The 20,877-nt window shown below is 38.4% G+C and overlaps 1 protein-coding gene across 1 annotated transcript; it reads left to right on the forward strand.

Annotated features, from left to right (window-relative positions):
- The first annotated feature begins 15,836 nt into the window (after positions 1-15,836).
- Positions 15,837-19,812, forward strand: six3b (SIX homeobox 3b). Its single transcript, XM_084741225.1, has 2 exons — positions 15,837-16,661; positions 19,000-19,812. Exons 1-2 carry the CDS (start codon positions 15,967-15,969, stop codon positions 19,136-19,138), a joined length of 834 nt encoding a protein of 277 aa, XP_084597351.1. The 5' UTR covers positions 15,837-15,966; the 3' UTR covers positions 19,139-19,812.
- Positions 19,813-20,877: the final 1,065 nt, after the last annotated feature.

Genomic DNA, 20,877 nt, shown 5'->3' on the forward strand with positions numbered 1-20,877 from the left:
GAAGGACACACGACTGCGGACTGTCCTGACAGTGGAAAGTTTTTTTTTTTTGTTTTTTTTTTAATGTTGTCCATGAGGTTACTAGCTGCTCGCTGTGTAGAGTGAGTGAACTCCCTGTTTTAACCCTGTTCCTGGTTCTCAGACTGCATTGGTAATGTTTGTATTGCTGTTGTTTGATTGCACTCACATTTGATTACAGAAAGCGTCTATATATGAAATAAAATACCTGCCAAGGATCCCGTGGTGGTGGCTGCGTATTTTAATAAGAGACGTCAAGTCTTTTGTGGATGTTTGTGTACGTCTGTGTCCAGGCTGTCAATATCTGTGTCATCTTTTGATGCTTTCTGTATTTTCATGGGCCTGTACTTATCCATAGTCAGTGTATTACCTACAGTAGATGGCAGTTGACATGTACACTGTATTTAGGATATTTTCACTGCTTTACCTCGCTGTAAGACGGCCTTTTCTGACAGGAAACTGCAGTTATATAAGCAAGTATCACTCTGACCAAACCAACCAAACTCCTTAACAAAAACAGTGATTTTACTTCAGAGAACACAGGAGTTGCTGGTCTACTTCTACAATGAACAGTTCATTTGTCGGTGTAATTGTGCGACTTTGGCGAATCAGAAAAAAACCTTTTAAAACACCAAAGTCACACAATAACACAAACACACTAACAGATCGAGGCAGGCGATTCCGCTCTGTTCCAACCACGACAAATCAAACGGAAATTCCCGCTGTTACATAAATGCATATGTAATAATAATCTAATGATATAATAATTTAACACACAGGTCTGCAAGTCTGAAATCCAATATGAACTTTAGGCATTATACTGATTTTGACTCCTCTTTGAAAACGATTGAATTATGAAGTTGACATAATACTTTCATAAAGTTGCATTTACTTTAGTGTTGCTTTAAAATGTGTTTGGGAAGATGAGTAAGGATCACACAAAATGAAAACCAACATTAACCTAATAACCACGAATTCAAACTGCTTGGACTTTTTTGCCATTATGGACATGAAAGAAGACTTGAATTGCATTAATAATGATCATAAAAAGATCTGCAGAAACCCAGTTTATTAGTCCTTAAACCAAAGTAAAGGATATGAATACGTCCACCACTGGTAGCAGGTTAACTTCTGAGGATCCGATTAAAATCAGACCACTGGAAAAACTGAGTCATAGTTTCTACAGGATTGTGACATGGACATAAAGCAGGCCTTCGAGTGTTTACAATAAAGTGACAAAGTAATAAAGGGCTGTTTTTATAGGTCAGTACAATCATTTCAGTGTCCCAGGTTTTCCATGTCTGAGCTTAAGTTTTACCACACTGAACTAAATCACAGCTGCAGATCGTGTTGATCTTTTAATTTTCCCACCAGGGTGTTTTGACAGCGTTGGTGCTTTTACACTCTTATTCCAGCGCTGCAGCTCAGAATAGCACGAGGTGAGTTTGTGATGATAAGTGATAATAAAAAGTATACCTCTTGTTAGCTTTTAATAGGAAAAATCCACACCTATAATTAGCACCCACTTAATTAATAATTTACACATATATTTATAGCCTTGCTTCTGACATTTAGATATTTTTCGGTGGTTTTACAGCTATGAAATAGAAATTTATCAGCTTGGTATCAAAGTTTGACCTCATATGAAATATTTCATCATGGTTCTGGTTGATGTTTGCAATTAAAAATGACTTTCACATGAACTGAACTGGAAATCCCAGAGTTAACTGCTGATAACAAGCTCTGTGACACCGGTTAGCCTGACAAAGTTGAACTTACCTCATGATACAGACTTCAGAACAAACATGACAGGGTTATCAGTCATTTGAAAAGCTTCCACCCACATACGTTTCCATTTTTACTGTCTCAGCTTGTTTTGTTTCCATGTTTTTTGACAGTTAAATCTTTTTCATGGGACAGATGTAACAGTGAGGGCAGCAGGTGAGTCAATAACACACTGCTGAGGTGTCTTTAGGCAAGATACCGAAGTGTTACCAGCTCCGAGGATCCTGCGCTGTAGCTGACTTTGACCTTTGATCTCGATGGAGGAGAGAAGGTTCAAAAACGTTTTCTGCAGGTAGGTAGAGAAGTACAACAAAGCAGATACCTGCAGAGGTGGCAAAAGTATACACATTCTGTAGTCAAGTAGAAGTTCAGATTTAGTGTCAAAGAAAGACTCTGGTAGAAGCAGAAGTACTGATTCAACTTCTGTACTCGAGTATAAGTGGAAAAAGTACAGAATCCGAAATGTACTCAAAGTATAAAAGTAAAAAGTCGCCCTCTGAAGGACATTTCTACCAGCTGCTTCTGTGAAAAGCAAACTGAACATTTTCTGGTCTCCATCTCTGCCTGTTTTGTCTTGTTACATCTTTTTTTTACACTGTTTTTTTTATATTGTTACTCCTTGTTATGTCATTTTTGTCTTGTTGGATCCTTTAATTTATTTTTGTCTTGTTACATAATTTTTGTTGTTACATTTTTAACAGAATTTTCGTCATGTTTCATCTTCTGCATCATTTTTGTCTTATGTTATTTTTTGTATTGTTGTGTGTTTTACGTCATTTTCATCTTGTTATTTCTTGTCATGTTGTATTTGTCTTGTTACACCTTTTATGTCGTTTTCATCTTGTTAGGTTTTGTTATGTTGAGAAATATTGTTCTTATCTTGCATTAAAACCAAAGTAACAAGAAAATGTATGGAGTAGAAAGTGTAGATATTTGTGTTAAAATGTAGGGAGTGAAAGGAAAAAGTCAGAAAAAGAAATACTCAACCAAAGTACATATAGCTGAAAACTCTACTTATGTACAGTAACTAAGTATTTGTACTTTTCATCTCTGGATAGTTGAATCTTACAAATCAAAAAAGAAAATTGGTAAAATTGTCAAAAACAAGTTAGTGTTCAGTAAAAGCAGAGACCATCAGAAACAGAAGGAAAATAAATACAACTGTGTAATTGTATACAATAAATATGAAACAGCTTTAAATAATCAATGATATAATAATAAGTAATTCATTCTAATGATCAGGTTATGAATGTGTTTAATGTGTACTCAAAAATCATCCTGAAAATATCCACCAGATAAAAACACTGCAGGCTGTGATTCAAGTGTTAACTGGGATTATTGCACATCATCCCAAAAAAAAAGTGAAGCCAAAAACATCTCCATCGCCCCCTGGTGGCTGGCTAAATTATAGGTGATAAACCCCGCCCCCTCCATAGGCAGAGGTGGGAAGTAACTAAGTACAAGAACTGCACACACAAGTCATAGAACAAAAAAAGCTGAGCTGAGTCGAGCTAAATGCTAACAGCAACATGTTAAAATGCCATCTGGGAAGCCGTCCTTAGAAACTGTTTGGAAAAGGGCAGGCACTTTCAAAAAACACGTGGCACTTGATTAGATGAACCATTTGTATATAACGTCTAACATGGGCAAACGTCAACCAATCAGATCAAATGTTTGCCTAAGCTGGTCAGGAGAAGAGCAAAAACATCTTTTCCACTGTGAAACGTCACATTGTCACACCTAAAACCAGCCTGTAGCTGCCAGTAGTCCCTCCTAGGATGCTGATTGGCTGCACCACTTTTGTTGCAGATACAAATTTAACTTGAAGCCTGGCGAGATGGATTCTCACGATCATGCAAATCCAGCTGTCTTGCAAGGTAATCAAGCCGTACCATGAAGTATAAATGCAGCTTAATTAGCACTAAATGCAGAGCTGAAAATGAAAACAAAGAAAAAGACATAACAAAACAAAAAAGACCTAACATAATGAAGAAGACATAACCAGACCAAAACAAAATAAAAGATGTAACAAGACAAAAAAACAATGTAAAAGATATAAAAAGACAAAAGAGATGTAACAAGACACAAAACAAAAATGAAAAAAAGACGTAACAAGACAAAAAATCCGTAACATGATGAAAAAGATGTAACAAGATCAAAAACAATGTAAAAGACAAAACAAGACAAAAGACTAAAGACAGAACAAAAACGAAGAAAAATACGTAACAAGACAAAAAAGATGTAACAAGATGAGGCTGATGGGAATCATCATTTGTTTGGTCATAAATTAAGGTTTAAGACAAATTAGGATTTTAATCCGATGGCGATGCTTTATGGAAAGTTAAGAGATCAGTTAAGTCAGCAGAAGTCATCCTTTGGGCACAATGAATGTCTGAACTATATTTCATGACAGTCTGTCCAATAGTTGTTGAGTCAGGCTCACTCATGTCATTTGGATTCATCCTCTGGGGAAAACGAACATCTGACAGTGACAGATCAATGAATTTATGAACAAATATATGAACAGATTTCAGGAGGTTTGGTTGTCAGACAGGCCTTGTGCTAAGGAGCTATGTGTTAGATTTTGGTGATAATCCAGTTCTGCAATTTCTATTGTAAGAAGACAATTTTCAGAACAAGAAAACTGTCCATCTGTCCACTTCATATGTGTTTGTCTTTTCTCTTTTCTAAAAATAATCTCCTACTCCTCTTGGTGCAGTATAAATAACAAATTAAACCAGAATGCCTTGCAAAGAAAGACATTTTGTTAAATGATTGTGATGCGCTGCATTTACACACACACACACACACACACACACACACACCCTGTCTAATCTGTCACTCTGTCATAATTTGATCATAATCTCTAATCATAATCATGCCGTATCTTAAAGGTGTTCTCAATCTGGAGTGGGATTATGGGATTGCAGAGCATGTGTGTTAGACTGTGAATGAGCGGTCCAAATATATTACAGTGGTGGTGTGTGATGTGTGTGTGTGTGTGTGTGTGTTTTGGGGGGGGTAAAAGGGGTGATTTTAATTTGATGATGGTGGAGTATGGAGTGCGCCCTCTCACTGATTCACTTTAAGCCTGATATTACCAAACAATAGACACTGACCCGTTAAAATGTGTGTGTGCACCCCTTGTCTTTAATCTCTTTCACTTTAATTTGTTTTTGTAGAAGAACATGACATAAAACAAAACAAGATTAGTCCAAGAGACACCGCCTCTTTGGTTTTTGTTTGCACTCAGAAACGGCAGCGTCAGTCTGTCGGTCAGACGGTCGGTCGATCCGTCACTTTGACCAGACTGAAATATCTCAACAACTACTGAGTGGATTACCATGATATTCACAGATTGTTCCTCTGTCGCTATCAGCAGGTCAACATTTTCATCCACTATTGGTGGAAAAAGTCCTGAAAAAGTGCTAACATGTCCTGCATCCAAAATGATACTCGAGCTAAAGTTTTGTCAGCAAAATGGATCTGAAGTATAAAAAATAAACTTTATGCAGGATGGGTCCTTTTATTAAACTGATTTTGTACCTGCCATGATCCCAAAAGATGCTTTTTTGTGCACAAGAAAATAACATTTGGATGTAGATTATGCATCTTGCATAGATTGTGAGATAAAAAAAAAATAAATAAATTCAAGCCTTTCTTATTTTGCATTAACTGTAACCAAGTAATAAATGTAGTATAAAATACAACATTTCCCTCTGTGATGTAGTTGGATAAAAGTTTTACATTAAATACGTAGAAAATGCTCAAATAAAGTACAGGTACTCATGAATGGATTTTGAAATGACAGGCCTTGGCACGTCTTTTAGATTAGAGATTGACAGAAACACTGTGTCTCTTTGTGGTAGTTTTCCTGTTCAATAATGCATCCATGCAAGTACCTTAAGTACAGTATTTGAGTAAAATTACTTATTTACATTACACCATTGGCATCTACATAGCACAAGTTTTTATGTTTTTATTTATGTGCCTTAGATGATGATGATACTAGCTTCAGTGATCCCAGAGTCCCACTCTTACCCCTTTTCCACCAAATTAGCTCTGGTTCCTGAACCTGTTCCATTTAAGATTCTTAGAACCTTGGTGCTGTCTTGCAAACCAGCCTACAAAAGTTTTAAGGTGAACTATTGTTATCAAGAATGCATCATCAGTGGAGTGCGACCTGTAGAATATAGCATGCTTGCACTTCAGGTTTGAGCTGGTAACCAACTTTTCAGGCTTGGAACCAGTTTATTTTGGTCAAAATGCTCAGAAAAGATCACAAAAAGTGTCGTCACAATACCAAACTTTTGACTTTGACACCAATATCAGATTTAGTATCACAATACTCAATACTAATACGATACTTGAGACTGAAGTAATACCAGCTTGAGACTTGATACCTGTGTCTGTGTGAGTGTGTGCTAAAAAAAATAAGCGATTGACCTTTTTTCCATTGCAAGTAAACAAGTTTGCCTTCTGTTTTTTTTCTGTTGTTGTCTGTTTTTCAGATGTGTGCTGGAAAGCCGAGACTGAACTCCTGTCTGTGCAGAAGAGCAGATAGAAAGACATTTTTAAAAGTGTCCTTGTGTTCAGCTCTCAGTGCTTTTGTAGCTTCTAACTGTGTCGCTGTTTGTACTTTCAGGTATCTGCTTTATTTTACTGTTTCATGCTCAATCCCGATTTTACTGCTTCAGGTAAAAGCTTTTAGATAACTAAATAACAAGGGATGTTTATTGTGAACAATATATAGGAAATAAAGCGTTTATTCACTGTTTTACAGTAAATACACAGCTTCAAGTGGATGAAAAAGGAGCAAAAGAGCTGCAGAAGTTACTGACAAAGGTGACAAGCTCTGACTGCCTCAGCTGAAAAGCAATGAAAATTAGTGTCATGTGCCATCGCTGCCGATCGGAGCTGGAGTTGATAAATACCTGTGACCACTGAAGGGTCATGTGACCTGAGAGTGAAAGCCGGTTGTAACCTTTCTCACTGAAGACAAAAACCAGATGTTAGTGGGGTTTTTGGCCAGTGTAAAAGGAGCTTTAGTCTTGTTTAATGACATAAACACGTCACATTTTCAGAGACTTTCAGCTCTCCATCTTAGTATTGCTCCTCCGGCCTCCTTCTTATTCACATTTTATTCTCTTATTTGAATGGATAGCAGCTTATGTGAAACCCTCAGAGCTTCTCGGTCCACAACCTCTAATCTGCAGCTGTTTGAAAAGCTCAAAGAAATTCAATTTACAGGGCACATACACGGTGACACTGAACCTGCCCTCTGTTACGTTGGTTATACATTTATATTTATTGCAGCTGTATTAAGCATTGTGTTGATTTCTTCCTTTCCTGAAAGGGCCGTGAAGGTGCTCAGTGCCAGTGGTTGTTGTGCTCTCTCCATCTCAAGGTCAGCTGACCCTTCGACCCTGACACAGTGAAGAAGAAAACCAGCAGCTGAATAGCTCAGCAGGGAGGAAAACGCTAGAGGTATCCCTCCTGCTTTACCCGCGCTTGTGTTTCTTCTTCCTCTTCTTCCACCCACTCTTGTCTTTTCACTGTGAAGGATTTTTTTTTTTTTCCACTTGCGGTTGTAACCTCGGGGTGAGAGAAATGATCAAACCTCTCCTCTGAATGTGATTTTAAGGCTCTAAATGAGAGCTCAAAGCAGTGCAATCTCCATGCACGCTGAAATATAATACACTGATGGCCCCCTGAAATCTGTGTGGGTGTCCGTCTGAGCCTGAGTGATGATGCCTCTGCGTGTTCGTGTGTCTCTGCAGCAGCATATGATTTTGAGTGGAGTAATTTAGCAGATGAGCGTGTGGCCATTGTTAGAGGGATAATCTGGCTCTTGCTGCTCAGATAGGTTAACATGCAGCAGATTAGACCAGATTACCCCAAACCACACCAGACAGGATGGGGGCTGTATCCTCCCTCCCCCCAAACTCTCCCTCCCTCCAGCTGAGCTGACCCTCCTCTCGTTGCCTTACTCCTCTTTTCACTCGTTCTCACCCCAACTTCATTTCCCTGCATCCTCGCTTCGGCTTTTTATTCCTACATCCCTGTCCCGCTATTTTTCAGACTTTCCCTTATTCCTCTACCGTTTGTTTCTAACATCCAACTAATCTTTTCATGTCTTCTCTAGAGAAGAAACACGTACACATCTATTTTGTAATCTTTTTTTGTAAAAACAATAATGGCTTGTTCCTTTGGCTCATGCTACGTCCTCCCACCAACCTTCATGAAATCAGGCCAGTAGCTTTTCTGTAAACCCGCTGACAAACAAACAAACAAACAAAACTGGCTGAACAACTTAGTTGAATCCACAATTAATGACTACTAACTAAAAGGCAACTAATTTTCATCTTGTTACATCTTTTCTGTAGTTTTTCTCATGTTATATCTTGTTATATCTTTTATATTGTTATCATCTTGTTAGGTCAGTTGTCCATGAATGCACCAATGAGTGCTACAAGAAATGGTCTTTTCTATGTTAGTTATATTTATTGTCCCATCCAACTAATCCATAATTCCCCTGAAATGCATTAAAACTAAAGTAATGAGCCTGTTTTGACAATGTAAGAGCAGAAAGAGCATATATTTATGTTAAAATGCAGGGAGTAAGGGTAAAAAGTCAGAAAAATAAACACTCAAGTAAAATACTGATACATGAAAAATCTACTGAAGTAGAAAGACAATTTGTACTTAGTTACTTCCCACCTCTGCTGAAAGATGGTGATCAACTGTCATTAAATGATTCACTTATTGAAAAGAAATTCTAAAGAAAGAAGTAAAAAGATTTTTTTCCGTATTTCTTACAGATATGTTGAGTAGATTGATACTGCTGAGTTAAGGAACAAATCCAGTGTTTGATAACATTATTTCCACTGCGTCGATATGTGAAATCGGAGGGTGTTAATGCGTTTCCTTACATGTGTCCGACTGTGTGTCTCTGCCATGACAGACCTGACTGCCAGACATTTGTTCAGGCTCCAGCTGTTTGTATTTTTGGCCGCTGGGGTTTGTTTTTTTTCAGGCAGCTGTTGTGTTTGTGTTATTCCGGCTATTAATTAAAAACACCACAAGTGGTGAGATGACACTAACAAAACACAGGATAATGATGTAATTACTGCCACAACATCTGGCCCAGAGAGCAGTGCAGCAGAGGAATTATTAGACAAATTATCTGATTATTTTGTTTGCTCATCCGTCGGTTAAGTGTTTGTGCTTTAATGTCGGCACTCGTCACCCATCTGTCATGTGTGGACGCTTATGTGAGCATCTGTATGTGTTTGTGTGTCATAAACATGGTTAGGTATTTATGTTTGTTTTCAGGTCTCTCTGAAACACACTCCTCCAGCTGTTTCAGCCCTCACGCCGCTGGACTAACGCCTCGTCAGTAAAAGTAGCAGGATTAACTTCGAGGTATTGGGTTACAAACCAATCAGTGGGCAGGATTAGTTGTCCAGGTACAGTTATTTGAGTACCTGTCCTCCTCAGCTTTCTCTGACAGAGGTCAAGATGTGGTCAAACGGTGACCACACACACACAAACACAACCCTCGTTTACTTTAGACCAGCATTTGCAGACTAAGAGTTTGTGACTTTTTTTTTTTTGATGAATCAGTTAATCTTTGTCACTGCAATTTGCCTGAATGTGACATTTGCTCGATTTACCTGACCAACATTCCCAAACCAAAAAATATTACAAAGCTTTTATCTTTTATATTTGAGTAGCTGGAACCAGCATCTTCTCTCATTAATGAGTCAAAGGAATAGTAGAGCATTTTGGGAAATACACTTTCTTTTTCTCTTTGAGTTTTAGACAAGAAAACAGATACCACTCTTGTGTCTGTGTGCTCAATTTGAAGCCACAGCCAGGAGACGGTTAGCTTAGCCTAGCATGAAGACTGGAAGAAGGGTAAACAGCTAGCTTTGCCCTGTCTGATGGAAACAAAATCTGCCTACCAGCACCTCTAAAGCTCACCAGTTACCATAAAATACATTTTAAAAAGCAATATGTAAAACTGTGAAGTTGTAGTTTGACTCACCGGATGCACAGTGCAAGTACAAGTCTGCCACTGGCTGCATGGTTTCCGTCAGCATCGCGGCATCTGCTATCTATCTTTTCTGTGCCCCCTGGCAACAACAATAACCTCCAAGATAGCAACCTACATGCTGAAAAAGGCAAATTAGCACCCGGGCTGCTAATAACACAAATATAAACAAGTTAGCAGCTATTAGACTTGTGTCAATTGTTGAATTATTATTCCAAATTATTGATCATCATCATTTTCTTGAACAAACCCATTGATTAACCGACACTCTGAAAGTTAAGAATCAGGTTAATATGTAGGCAGCTACAAAAACTTCTGTCCTCCCACACTTTCCACATCTTAATTTTCCCCCATCTCACTCTTTCACAGTTTACCCCTTCCTTGTGGGGAAATCCACTTTCATTTTCTTGCCAACGGTTAGATGAGAAGATCTGTGCGCTAAATGTGAAGCCACTGGGACACGGTTAGCTTAGCCTTGCACAAAGACTGGAAGCAGGGGGAAACAGCTAGCCTGGCTAGCACCTCTAAAACTCACTAATTAACAAAACACAAACAACTAAGTGTAAAACTGTGAAGTTGTGGTTTTACTGCTGATTATTTGTTGGAAAGAGCAGATGTTCCCACTCTTTATGCTAACCATCCCCTGGCTGTAGCTTCCTATTTAGCTAGCCTGATCCAGCCTACACACAACCCCTTATAAAACCACAACCTCACAGTTTTACACAGTTTTTTGTATCTTATGTTAATGAGTGATGGACAGAAGATGTTTTTCAGATAAAATCAGGCTAGTTGTTACCCCTTTTCTGTCATTTTTATGTTACGCTAGGCTAATTGTTTCCTGACTGTATCTATATATTTAGTGTACAGACATGAGAGTGAGGTCTGTCTTCTTGTCTGATTCTCAGCACAAAAGTGAATAAGTATTTCCCGATATGCTGAATTGTTCTTTTAAGTGATATATTGATCATCATAATTGTTGTGGATTACTTATCTGCCACTGAATTCATTCATTAAAACTCAATAAACCGACACTGAATGTTTTGCATCAGGTTAGTACGTATTAAAAAGCTCTGTCCTTCCACTCTCTCCACATCTTAATTTTCATCCTTCACCGTCTGCCATAATTTGCCCCCCTCCTTCCTGTTTTTTGGGTACCATTGTGCACCAATCTCTCTTGGAGCCCTGTAAGAGCACAAAAGCACAACAAAGACTCAGGAAGTGATTAGTGGCTTAACGAGGAGGAGGCTTTGCAGGGAGTTGGGGGGGGGTTAAACGGCCTCTCCCAATGAGACGGGGTGAGGGGGTTAAAGTTTCAGGGCTTAAAGGGTCACTGTTAAGTTGTGGAGGTCAGTGGAGGGGTTAATTAGGACCAGGGCTTTTGTTTGCGGGGGATAAGGAGATGCAGAAGCGATTCACTTCGTATCCTCACTGTGTTCCTCCAGCCACCCTGGAAGTGTCATCCACCCACTTTTAGCTGCTGCTTTTCCCTCCTCCTGCCCAATAATTGTCCCGTCTCTGAAAGGAGATGTAGCTGAATTACCTTAATTGTCACCATTATGACACACTCGCCCCATAACACACACACACCTCGAGTATGTCTCCATCGAGTGTGTTTGGCATGTCCTTCCTGCGTCATTTGGGGGAATGTCTTTTCAACTTGGAGGAGCCCTGGCCATGACTGTCGCTCAAAGTCTGTTGTGTGTGTTTGTCCATTGTTCTGCAGTTAAAACACACGCGGAGAAAGAAAGATGCTGCAATCCTCTGCAGACTCAAGTATCTCAAGTAGAGCAGAATGAGCTGCTCGATATGAATGAATGTGTGGGAGGAAGAGAAACAGAAACTTATCTGACACTGAAACGCCTTTCTTGGCTGCAAAATATGCCTGCAAAAACCTTTTAGATCACTTTTATTCAACTTTGTTTGTCTGTGGAGTTGTACTGTCGGGCTACAGTGTTTGTTTTCTTCTGAATAACTGACTCACCAATTTAACTTTTCACTCTTGTAATTGTTGGACTCCCAACAGACAGGCTGCATTAGCTGCTACTAGCAGAACACACCTGAATCTCCAACAGAACTGTTGGTGGTCTGGTTGCATTTTGGGTAATGTATCCATCCACCCACCCATCTATCTATCATCTATCCATACATAATCCATCCATCTGGCTATCCACTTTAGGTCTTTGTCAGAACCTTAAACCTTGATTTAAACAATTATTGGAACTTACTTTCATTGAATTGCTTTACAGTTTGTATTTCTGTCATATATTTGCACTTTATCAGTCATTTTTAAGTCCATCTGTCCCATTCTTGTGAACTCGATATCCCAAGAACGCCCCAATCAAATTTCTTCAAATTTGGCACGAATGTCCACTTGGACTCGGGGATGTACTGATTAGATTTTGGTGGACAAATGTCAAAGTTCAGAGTCACAGTGACATGTCTGTGCTTCTTGTGAAAGCAATATCTCAGGAACACCTAGATATAATTTCTTCAAACTTGGACTGATTGGCTTTTGGTGGACAAATCAAAGTTCAAGGACACTGGGACCCCATTCTTGTGAACATGGTATTGCAGGAACACCTGGGAGGAGTTTCTTCAAATTTGGTACGTCCAAAGGTCATGGTGACCTTAGTAAACATGTTTCTGGCTGTAACTCAAGGTTTCATACACTGATTAAGCCATAATTTCACACAAATGTCTAATGTGGTAAACTGACGAGGTGATGACATTTTATGTCCAAAAGGTCAAAGGTCAGCGACACTGTTTCTCACCAAAAATTGTTCACTAAAGTCAGACATATCAACTTGGTGAATTTTGCTGAAAAATTAATTTAATACCTTTCATAAATATTATATTCGTCTGGACAAGGCGGTATAGCTAATATTCCTCTTTTACCAGTTTTTCAGTGTTCACTTTATTTTTTTATTTCATGTTTGGGCTTTTGTAATTGCCGATTCTGAAAAGTGCTATATAAATAAACTTTATCATTATATATTCAAATAGTTATGAAGCTTATTTGTTTTGCTTTAATAAAGGAAGAAGAGATTACCACGACAAGCAGGAACCACCAGTAGTCTGGGGTGAAAAACTGGCACACAACATCTCCTCACACCACCATGCAGGGAGGGACATCTGTCTGTCGGGGTAATTGGCATTAACCCTTTTAAGCTGGGTGACCCCCTTTTTTCATGCCCAACACATCTGCACCGGAGCTCACACTTGGAAGAGCGTGTGTGTGTCAACATACAATGACATGGTGCATGAAAAAGGTATAAAAGTGTTTTTTCTGTTTTGGAGCAAGTTCTTTTGTTTGTTGGAGCCAAAAATATCAACTTTTTATTCATATTTTGCACACACACACGAACTGTGCATGGAGGGTGCCACACTTCAAAGCATATGGCCCAGGGCAGCCAAAATGTGTTAATGCTGATTGAATATGCTGCTCTATTAGACTAATGTTAGCAGGTTGTATGGGTCCAATGCTAATCCAAGCTAACAGAATGGAGCTGGAGCACAGCTTATCTCTGAACTTATGGATATTAGAGAATAGAAAAGTGATTAGAAAGTGATTAGAGTGGCGGGAGACCACTTAGGGAAACATACGCTTTCAAGTCCGGGTGAGATTTCCAATCACACCGTCCACATTACTGCTATGAATGGTGCAAGCAGCTTACTGGCAGAACCACGGAGGTTATGAGACTTAGCTGATAACACAAAAAGATGTCAGTACAATTTGTTTTTTTCCTCTTTTTCCACTATTTTGTTTTTAGATATGACACATCAGCAGATTCATATCTATTACCTTTTATGAGTCATAATTACTTTTTTCCTGTCTGAGGTTTTTCACATCTGATCACTTCACTGATTTATTGGTCATGATGGTGTAGAGAAAACCGAGTACATGAAATCAAGTTTTGTACTTGAATCTAGTTTCATTGTCGTCAGAATCTAAAGGATCATACTGTTGTTGAAGTTTTGATTCAGTGAAGGATAAAAGATGGAGGTACTCAATAAAAAAATATATATTAAAGTTATGTATATGCATGTTTACTAATATTGACACTATTAAATAATAAAAATAAAAAGTTGCTTGTGTGATTATGTGAAGTAAATGTCAGTTGTTGGATGTCTTGCTTTATTTTTTTGTTAAAAGTGTGGATTTTTGTTTTGTTGAAATGGAAAGTTTATAGTTTAGCCTTTACTGAGAAAACTTAATGAAATCTTGTTTTTTTTTAAAAGAAAAGAAAAAGATGAAACAGCATTAAACAGTTTTTAATTTAAAAAAAAAAACCCTAGCACACAACTCAGTAATAAAAACAAATGTTTTTACACCACTTTTAATAAAATCAAATTATATTAAATTAAGATAGTGTTAACAGGAAGTGCTTAATAGGATTGAACTAGGACAGCAATTAAGCAAATAAATATAAAGAATACCCCCAAAAAATTAATAACTAAATAATAAAGTGGAACAAAATAATCGTACATTATAAACAACAACAATGACACGTAATAAATCAGTGTGCTAGCATTAATTTTCAAATTAAAATATAGTTACACTTGCACTGTTCATTCTATATTTCCAAAATACAACCAGATAATATTTGCTTAACTGAAATAATATGCAGATGAAACAGAGTCATGTTGGTGAAGCGACTTTGAAAGCTTTCAAAGCTGCCGATTAATCACGCTGAAAGAAAATGAAGTACAGCAAAGCTAACCGAGGGAGAAATCTAGTTTGGTAACTAAAGCTACTCAGAAAAAAAGTAGTTTGAAAAAGAAAAAGATCATATTGAAAATGTACATGTGGTTTCACATCTATAAAATCTCAAGAAGCAAAACATGTCAGTTGACTTTATTACAAAAAAAAAGTTTACTTGTTCACAGGTACATAAATAAATAAATAAAATACTGCACTATTAATGGGCAAGTGCAACAAGGAATGTCAGCTTGGGTTTCAATTACAAGGTCCATCAGTCAGTGGAGAAGCAATGGTAAAATAAAAAATAATAATTACTTTCCTTTAATGGCCCAAAATTAGTTGTTGTTTCAGCATTTAACTACACAAAACATAGCAGAAAAAGTAATTTAATTACTTGAATTATAATGCTGATATGAATGTGGTTGAACTACCTGCAAGTTACAGCAAAATGTAGTTGAACTTCTACTTTAATTACTCCCCAACTCTGGAGTCATGTGGATATCTTTAAGTTATTTTTTTCCTTGATGATTCAACAGAGGCTCCGTTATGTGTCTCTGTCTATCTGGAGGCTTCTGGATCACACAGAACCTAATGAACTAAGACTGTTCTGATCAAACATTAATTAATGTGTCATGTTTTCTGCTTACCGGTGTTATTTTAGATCAGCTTTCAATTTGCTGCCTAATATGTCCTGTTTATGACTCATGTTGTTGTTTTTGTTGTTGTTGATGATGATGGCATGTTGTGTACAAAGAAGGCAGGAGACACGAAACACAATGTAGAAACAATTAAAAAAGCACAACAAAAGTAAAGCCCAAATAATCCTAAATAAATAAAGAAAAAGACAAGTTGAAAAAATGTTTGGCGGTCAGACACATTGGTCTATTTGTAAAGACAGTAAAATCAAAAACTGCTCACAAGCATGGCTAACTGTGACTTCTTCTTTTTGGAACAGCAGCAAATTTTTTCTTAAATAAAGTTAAGAAAGGGATTCTATACTTTATAAAAGGTCTTTACTGAGCCCCTTGACGAATATTTTATTTTCTATACTGCCTAATATGTCTTTACTTTAATTCCACTCGTGTTAAATCTGTTTTGGTAAGTGGACCTTAAGTTAATCTTTTTGTTCTTTTGGCCAAACTGTTTCTTGTTTGTTGAAATGGGTCACAATAGAAAGGCACTTCAGAGGGACTTTGTGTGTCCAGCCTGCGCTCAAAAGGACGGAGATAAATCCTCTGTTTGATTGACAGGGCTGCCATGGCAACCTCGCATCAGCTCCAGGGTGTCCAATCAGGAGTCAGACTGAGGGTCCCTCCCTGACTCCCAGGTGAGCTAAAGAGTCAGACTTCAGCAGATTTCTGTCAGACACGCTCCGTCTCCTCTGTGGTTTCACTCTGTCCTCCAGATGGTGTTCAGATCTCCGCTCGACTTCTTCTCAGCCTCCCGTCTCCTCCTGCCCCACTTCGCGGATGGGCCCCCTGTCCTGCCCCGGTCCCGGTCCCCGGAGGACCCTCCCTCCGCTTGTCCTCCCCTGGCTCTCCCTGGACTCTGCTTCTCCGCGGCGCAGATCGCCAGCGTGTGCGAGACTCTGGAGGAGACCGGGGACATCGAGCGGCTGGCCCGCTTCCTCTGGTCCCTCCCGGTGACCGCAGACGGCCGTGACTCCATCTCCGAGCACGAATCGGTGCAGCGGGCTCGGGCCGTGGTGGCGTACCACTCCGGGAGTTTCCGTGAGCTGTACCACATCCTGGAGACGCACCGCTTTACGCGCGCCTCGCACGGTAAACTACAGGCGATGTGGCTGGAGGCGCACTACCGGGAGGCAGAAAAGCTCCGGGGACGGCCACTCGGACCGGTGGACAAGTACCGTGTGAGGAAGAAGTTCCCGTTACCGAGAACCATCTGGGACGGAGAGCAGAAGACGCACTGCTTCAAGGAGCGCACACGAGGGCTGCTGAGAGAGTGGTACCTGCAGGACCCGTACCCGAACCCCGGGAAGAAGCGGGAGCTGGCGCACGCAACCGGGCTCACACCGACTCAAGTGGGGAACTGGTTCAAGAACCGGAGACAGAGAGACCGGGCAGCTGCCGCCAAAAACAGGTCAGTGACTTCTGAAGTATCTTGTCCAATGAGTCTCTCAGCAGGCAACTTGTGGGAAACAAACCGTTTTGTTTTACCTAAAAGTTAGTGCCTGGGCTGCCTTATAATTCTAAGTTAACTAAATTTGAAAAGATAAGTTGAGTTATTTTTTTAATGATTAAAAACAAAAACAGGTCAGTGACTTTGACTTGAAACATGTTGTCCATTGAGTTATAAGGATTCCAAGTAGTAACTATTACACTGTAAAACAAACAAACAAACAAACAAACAAAAAAACAACAACTATTTGTTCTAAAGTTAGTGTCCAGGTTGCCATGAAATTTCAAGCTGACCAGTCTGAAAAAACAAGTTGAAGTAATTTTCTGATGATTCAAAACATATTTATTCAGTTATTTGTGAAACAGGGTTGTCATAAATTCAGCATGAAATTGAAAATCAGTTGAAATGAGCTTTCAGCTTCAATAACGAAACTCAAAGGCCGAATCTGCAAATCTCACAATATATTTTTTCTCTCCAATCCCGCCGTGTCCCTCTGTCAGTTGTCAGGGCATAAAACTGATAATCTGCTGAGTTTTACTGATGACTTTACCAAGTCTACCAATGGCATAGCCGCTGCTGAAAAAAAAACTTCAAATCAAAAAATCAAATTGATTACAGCCTTAAAATCAAAAGTCAAATCGAATCATTGACACCTGTGTTTAGAAAACCTGTTCATTAATCTTTAGATATTAAGTTGAACCAACAACTTTTCAATCACACTGACAAACATTACAGACAATTCAGATAAAATTTGCAGAATTGGCACAAAGACAAACTGCTCTCAGAATTTATTACATTTTATTATTAAGTTTAGTTAATTTTAAGCAAATTCAATAATAATCTTCAATGTGGTTTTCAGTGTTTTCATTACTGTGAAGAAACACAAGCACCATGATTCATTTTAGAGTAGAGACAGAAAGTTTCCATTTGATGTTTCATTCAAAGTATAAATAGAGGAGAGTGTTTAATCTCAGGTGCATGCTAGAAGTTTGTTTATATACTGATCATGTTTCTTTAGAAACTTGATTTAATGAGTTGATTGAACTCTGTACAGTACATTCATTCAACTCATTGTGATTTAAAAGAACTCGTGTTTTTATGTTCAGAAGTTCATGATAAAAGATTGGTTGATTCCACTCATTTATAAAGCCAATAAATGCTTACAAACATTTAGATTTTATTTTTCTTATCAAAATAGTACTAAAATCATGTGAGCTTTATATAACCAAAATCTAATCGGTCTCTTTATTGATCGCTCACTGAATTTCACTCATTTGTTGAGGCGATTTCTTCTCCACTCGCCTCCCTTCTTGTGCATAAAAGGGCCATTCATGCGTAAAAGTGCCATTCAGCTTGTGGGTTTTTGTTTTCTCTGCTCCGTCCGTCTGACCTGGTCGATGTTTCTTCATTTCTCTCCCTCTGTAATTTGTGTCGGGGTCAGTGTGCGGGTCAAACACCCTGATGGTGAAAACACAACGAGAATGAATTGGTCCAAATTGCTCACCGCATTTACACGAGAGATTGTTTGTTTTTAGTCTTTGACAGTGATTTAATTTCTAAGATTTTAGCCAATTTTGAACCTTTATTTTAGTTTTTTTGTTGTTGTTGCTATTATTAAAAAACAAACAAACTTGGAATCTTTTTTATTGAGAGATTGACTCTTCTTTTAAATATTTGAGTCTTTGAGTTTAGAAAACACGTGTTTAAAAAATTGTTGAGTAAACTCATTAAATTTAAAGTTAATAAAGGTTAATTTAATATTTTCAATTACAACCGTTTTGTGGGGGCGCGGGGTCCTCAAAGATGCAAGTTTATCCAAAGGCAAAAAGTAAATTATCTCAACAAAATATTATAGATCGGCAAAACTTCAGAGTTTTAGTTTGACTTGCAACTCAAAATTTAGAGAAAGACACTTTTCAGTGATGTAAAATACAACTAATTAAACTTGAACTTAACTTCTTTTTGCAGTGCACTTTTAACCAGAGCTGCAACAATGAATCAGTTAAACTATTAAATTATGCCAACTATTTTAATGGAGTATTTTTTTTTTGTTTTCAGCTTCTCAAAGGTTAATTTTTTCTGGTTTCTTTATTTCTCTGACAGTAAACTGAATATCTTTGGGTTGCGGTTATTGTCGAGAACGTTATCTTCGCCTATGGGAAACACTGATCGACATTTTACAGACCAAACAACTAATCAATTAACTGAGAAAATAATCAACAGATCAATCAGTAATGGAAATATAGTTGTTAGTTGCAGCCCCACTTTGAATGACTCCTATTATTGTCTTTATTTTTAGGTTGCAACACCACAGGATGTGTCCAGATGGCGTGCGTTCACTCAGCGGAGGAGAGTGCAGTCCAGACGCGAGCGGAGAGCGCGCAGACGGAGAGACTCTTCTCTCAGTAACGGACAGTGACTCTGATTTGGATGTCTGAGACTTTTAATCCATGAGACGGACTTTCAGGGGCCTGTGGTGCCCCGTCATGGATTGCTGGAGAGAGGAGGTCGGTCAGGGTTTGCAATAAATGTTCAGGGCATAAAACAGCTTCATCCTAAATGTCACACCAGCCCACCAAACAGATGATGTAAATGCTGGTTACATGAAGATTTATTCATTTTGTTTCCTGAGAATTTATTTCCTTTTATGTCGATGCTGCTGGTTCACTGATCACCAGGGTCTGAATTACAGAAATTCCCTCTTTTGGAGCCTCTTTCTAAACTATTTGGTAACCACGGTGATTAGGGTTAGGACCCGATTTAAGAAAAAAGTTGTTACAGATGAACAGTTCTTAATTCAAGTCCTAACTTACCAAAACCTAAAGAAAAGTCCCCTAACTTTTGGATAACTGTCAAGCTGTCCAAACTTTACACCTGTAGTAGCTGCTAACTTACTATCTAGCTAATGGTAGTGTTCGCTAACAGTAGATTTTGCTAACAGTAGCAAACCGTAGTATTAGCTAACAGTAGTGTTAGCTAACAGCAGTGATAGAGAAGGGTCTGCTATCTTAAGGTTTTGACCTGATTTGGGAAAAAAGCCATTGTGGAAAAAACAGTTCCCAAGTCAATGTCCCTATCAAAATATACAAGCATCCTAACTTCTTAAGTTCTTCTTACTTAATCTTAAATAGACTGTCCTAACTAATTGTCCTAACTTTCACTTTTCCACCTTCCAGCTATCATACTAACTAGCTAACGGTAGTGTTCCCTAACAGTGGCTGATGTAGTGTTAGCTAAGTTGTTTAATCCTTAAGACTGCTCTTTTTTTGCTTTTAAAGAACTGATGCCAGATATGACAGAGACGTGTCCGCTGTCTTAGGGTTAGGACCTGATTTAGGAAAAAAGCCAAAGATAAACAGTTCCTACGTCAGTTAACTTAAGGGAACACATAAGCACAACTTAGCAAAGTCTTAAATAAACTCTCCTAACTTTACGATAACTGTTAAGCTGGCCTAACTTTAACTTTTCCACCTGTAGTAGTAGCAGCTAACTAACTAGGTAATGATAGTGTTCGCTAAAAGGCGTTAACAGTAGTGTTAGCTAACAGTAGCTAAGGTTAGTGCTCATTAGTAGCTAATGGAAGTGTTGGCTAGCTAATGGTAACTTTTTCAATCCATATGAGTTCTCTTTTGTTGGTTGTACATGATGAATGCCGGATAGAACTGCCATTTTAGTGCACTCTCCTTTACTAAATTAATGTTTCAGTATTTTTAATTATAAAAACCAACAGTTACAAAGTTGTTTAGCTTGACGAGATGATAAAAGTATATCCATCACTAGGTAAAAGATGTAAAAGTAGATAAGCAATGTTGGATTCAGTATTCAGGTTTTCCTAACCTGATAAAACCTGATATAAACTGAGATAAAATTGTAAAGTTCCTAAAGTTAGGATTTGCTCCTGTAATAGCAAATTGGGAAAAATCCTCCTCCTATCTTAAGACCTCAGAGAGGAAGTTTCTGTAATACGGCCCCTGCTGCAGATCAGAGCCACAGTTTTGATTTTTTATCTTCATCACTGGATGGTGCGCACCAGATGACTCAGCTCAACCTCATTAAGCAGACATCAAGCCGTGGACCCCTGCTGGACTTAAACCCAGAGGACCCCCACATGGGAGGACCTTTACAGACTGAAACCTGTCAGTGAGATAATCATCCTTATTTTCTATAATTATGTGTC

Source organism: Lutjanus erythropterus, chromosome 17, assembly GCF_056507025.1.
Source record: "Lutjanus erythropterus isolate fLutEry1 chromosome 17, fLutEry1.hap2, whole genome shotgun sequence".
Lineage (NCBI taxonomy): Eukaryota > Metazoa > Chordata > Actinopteri > Lutjaniformes > Lutjanidae > Lutjanus > Lutjanus erythropterus.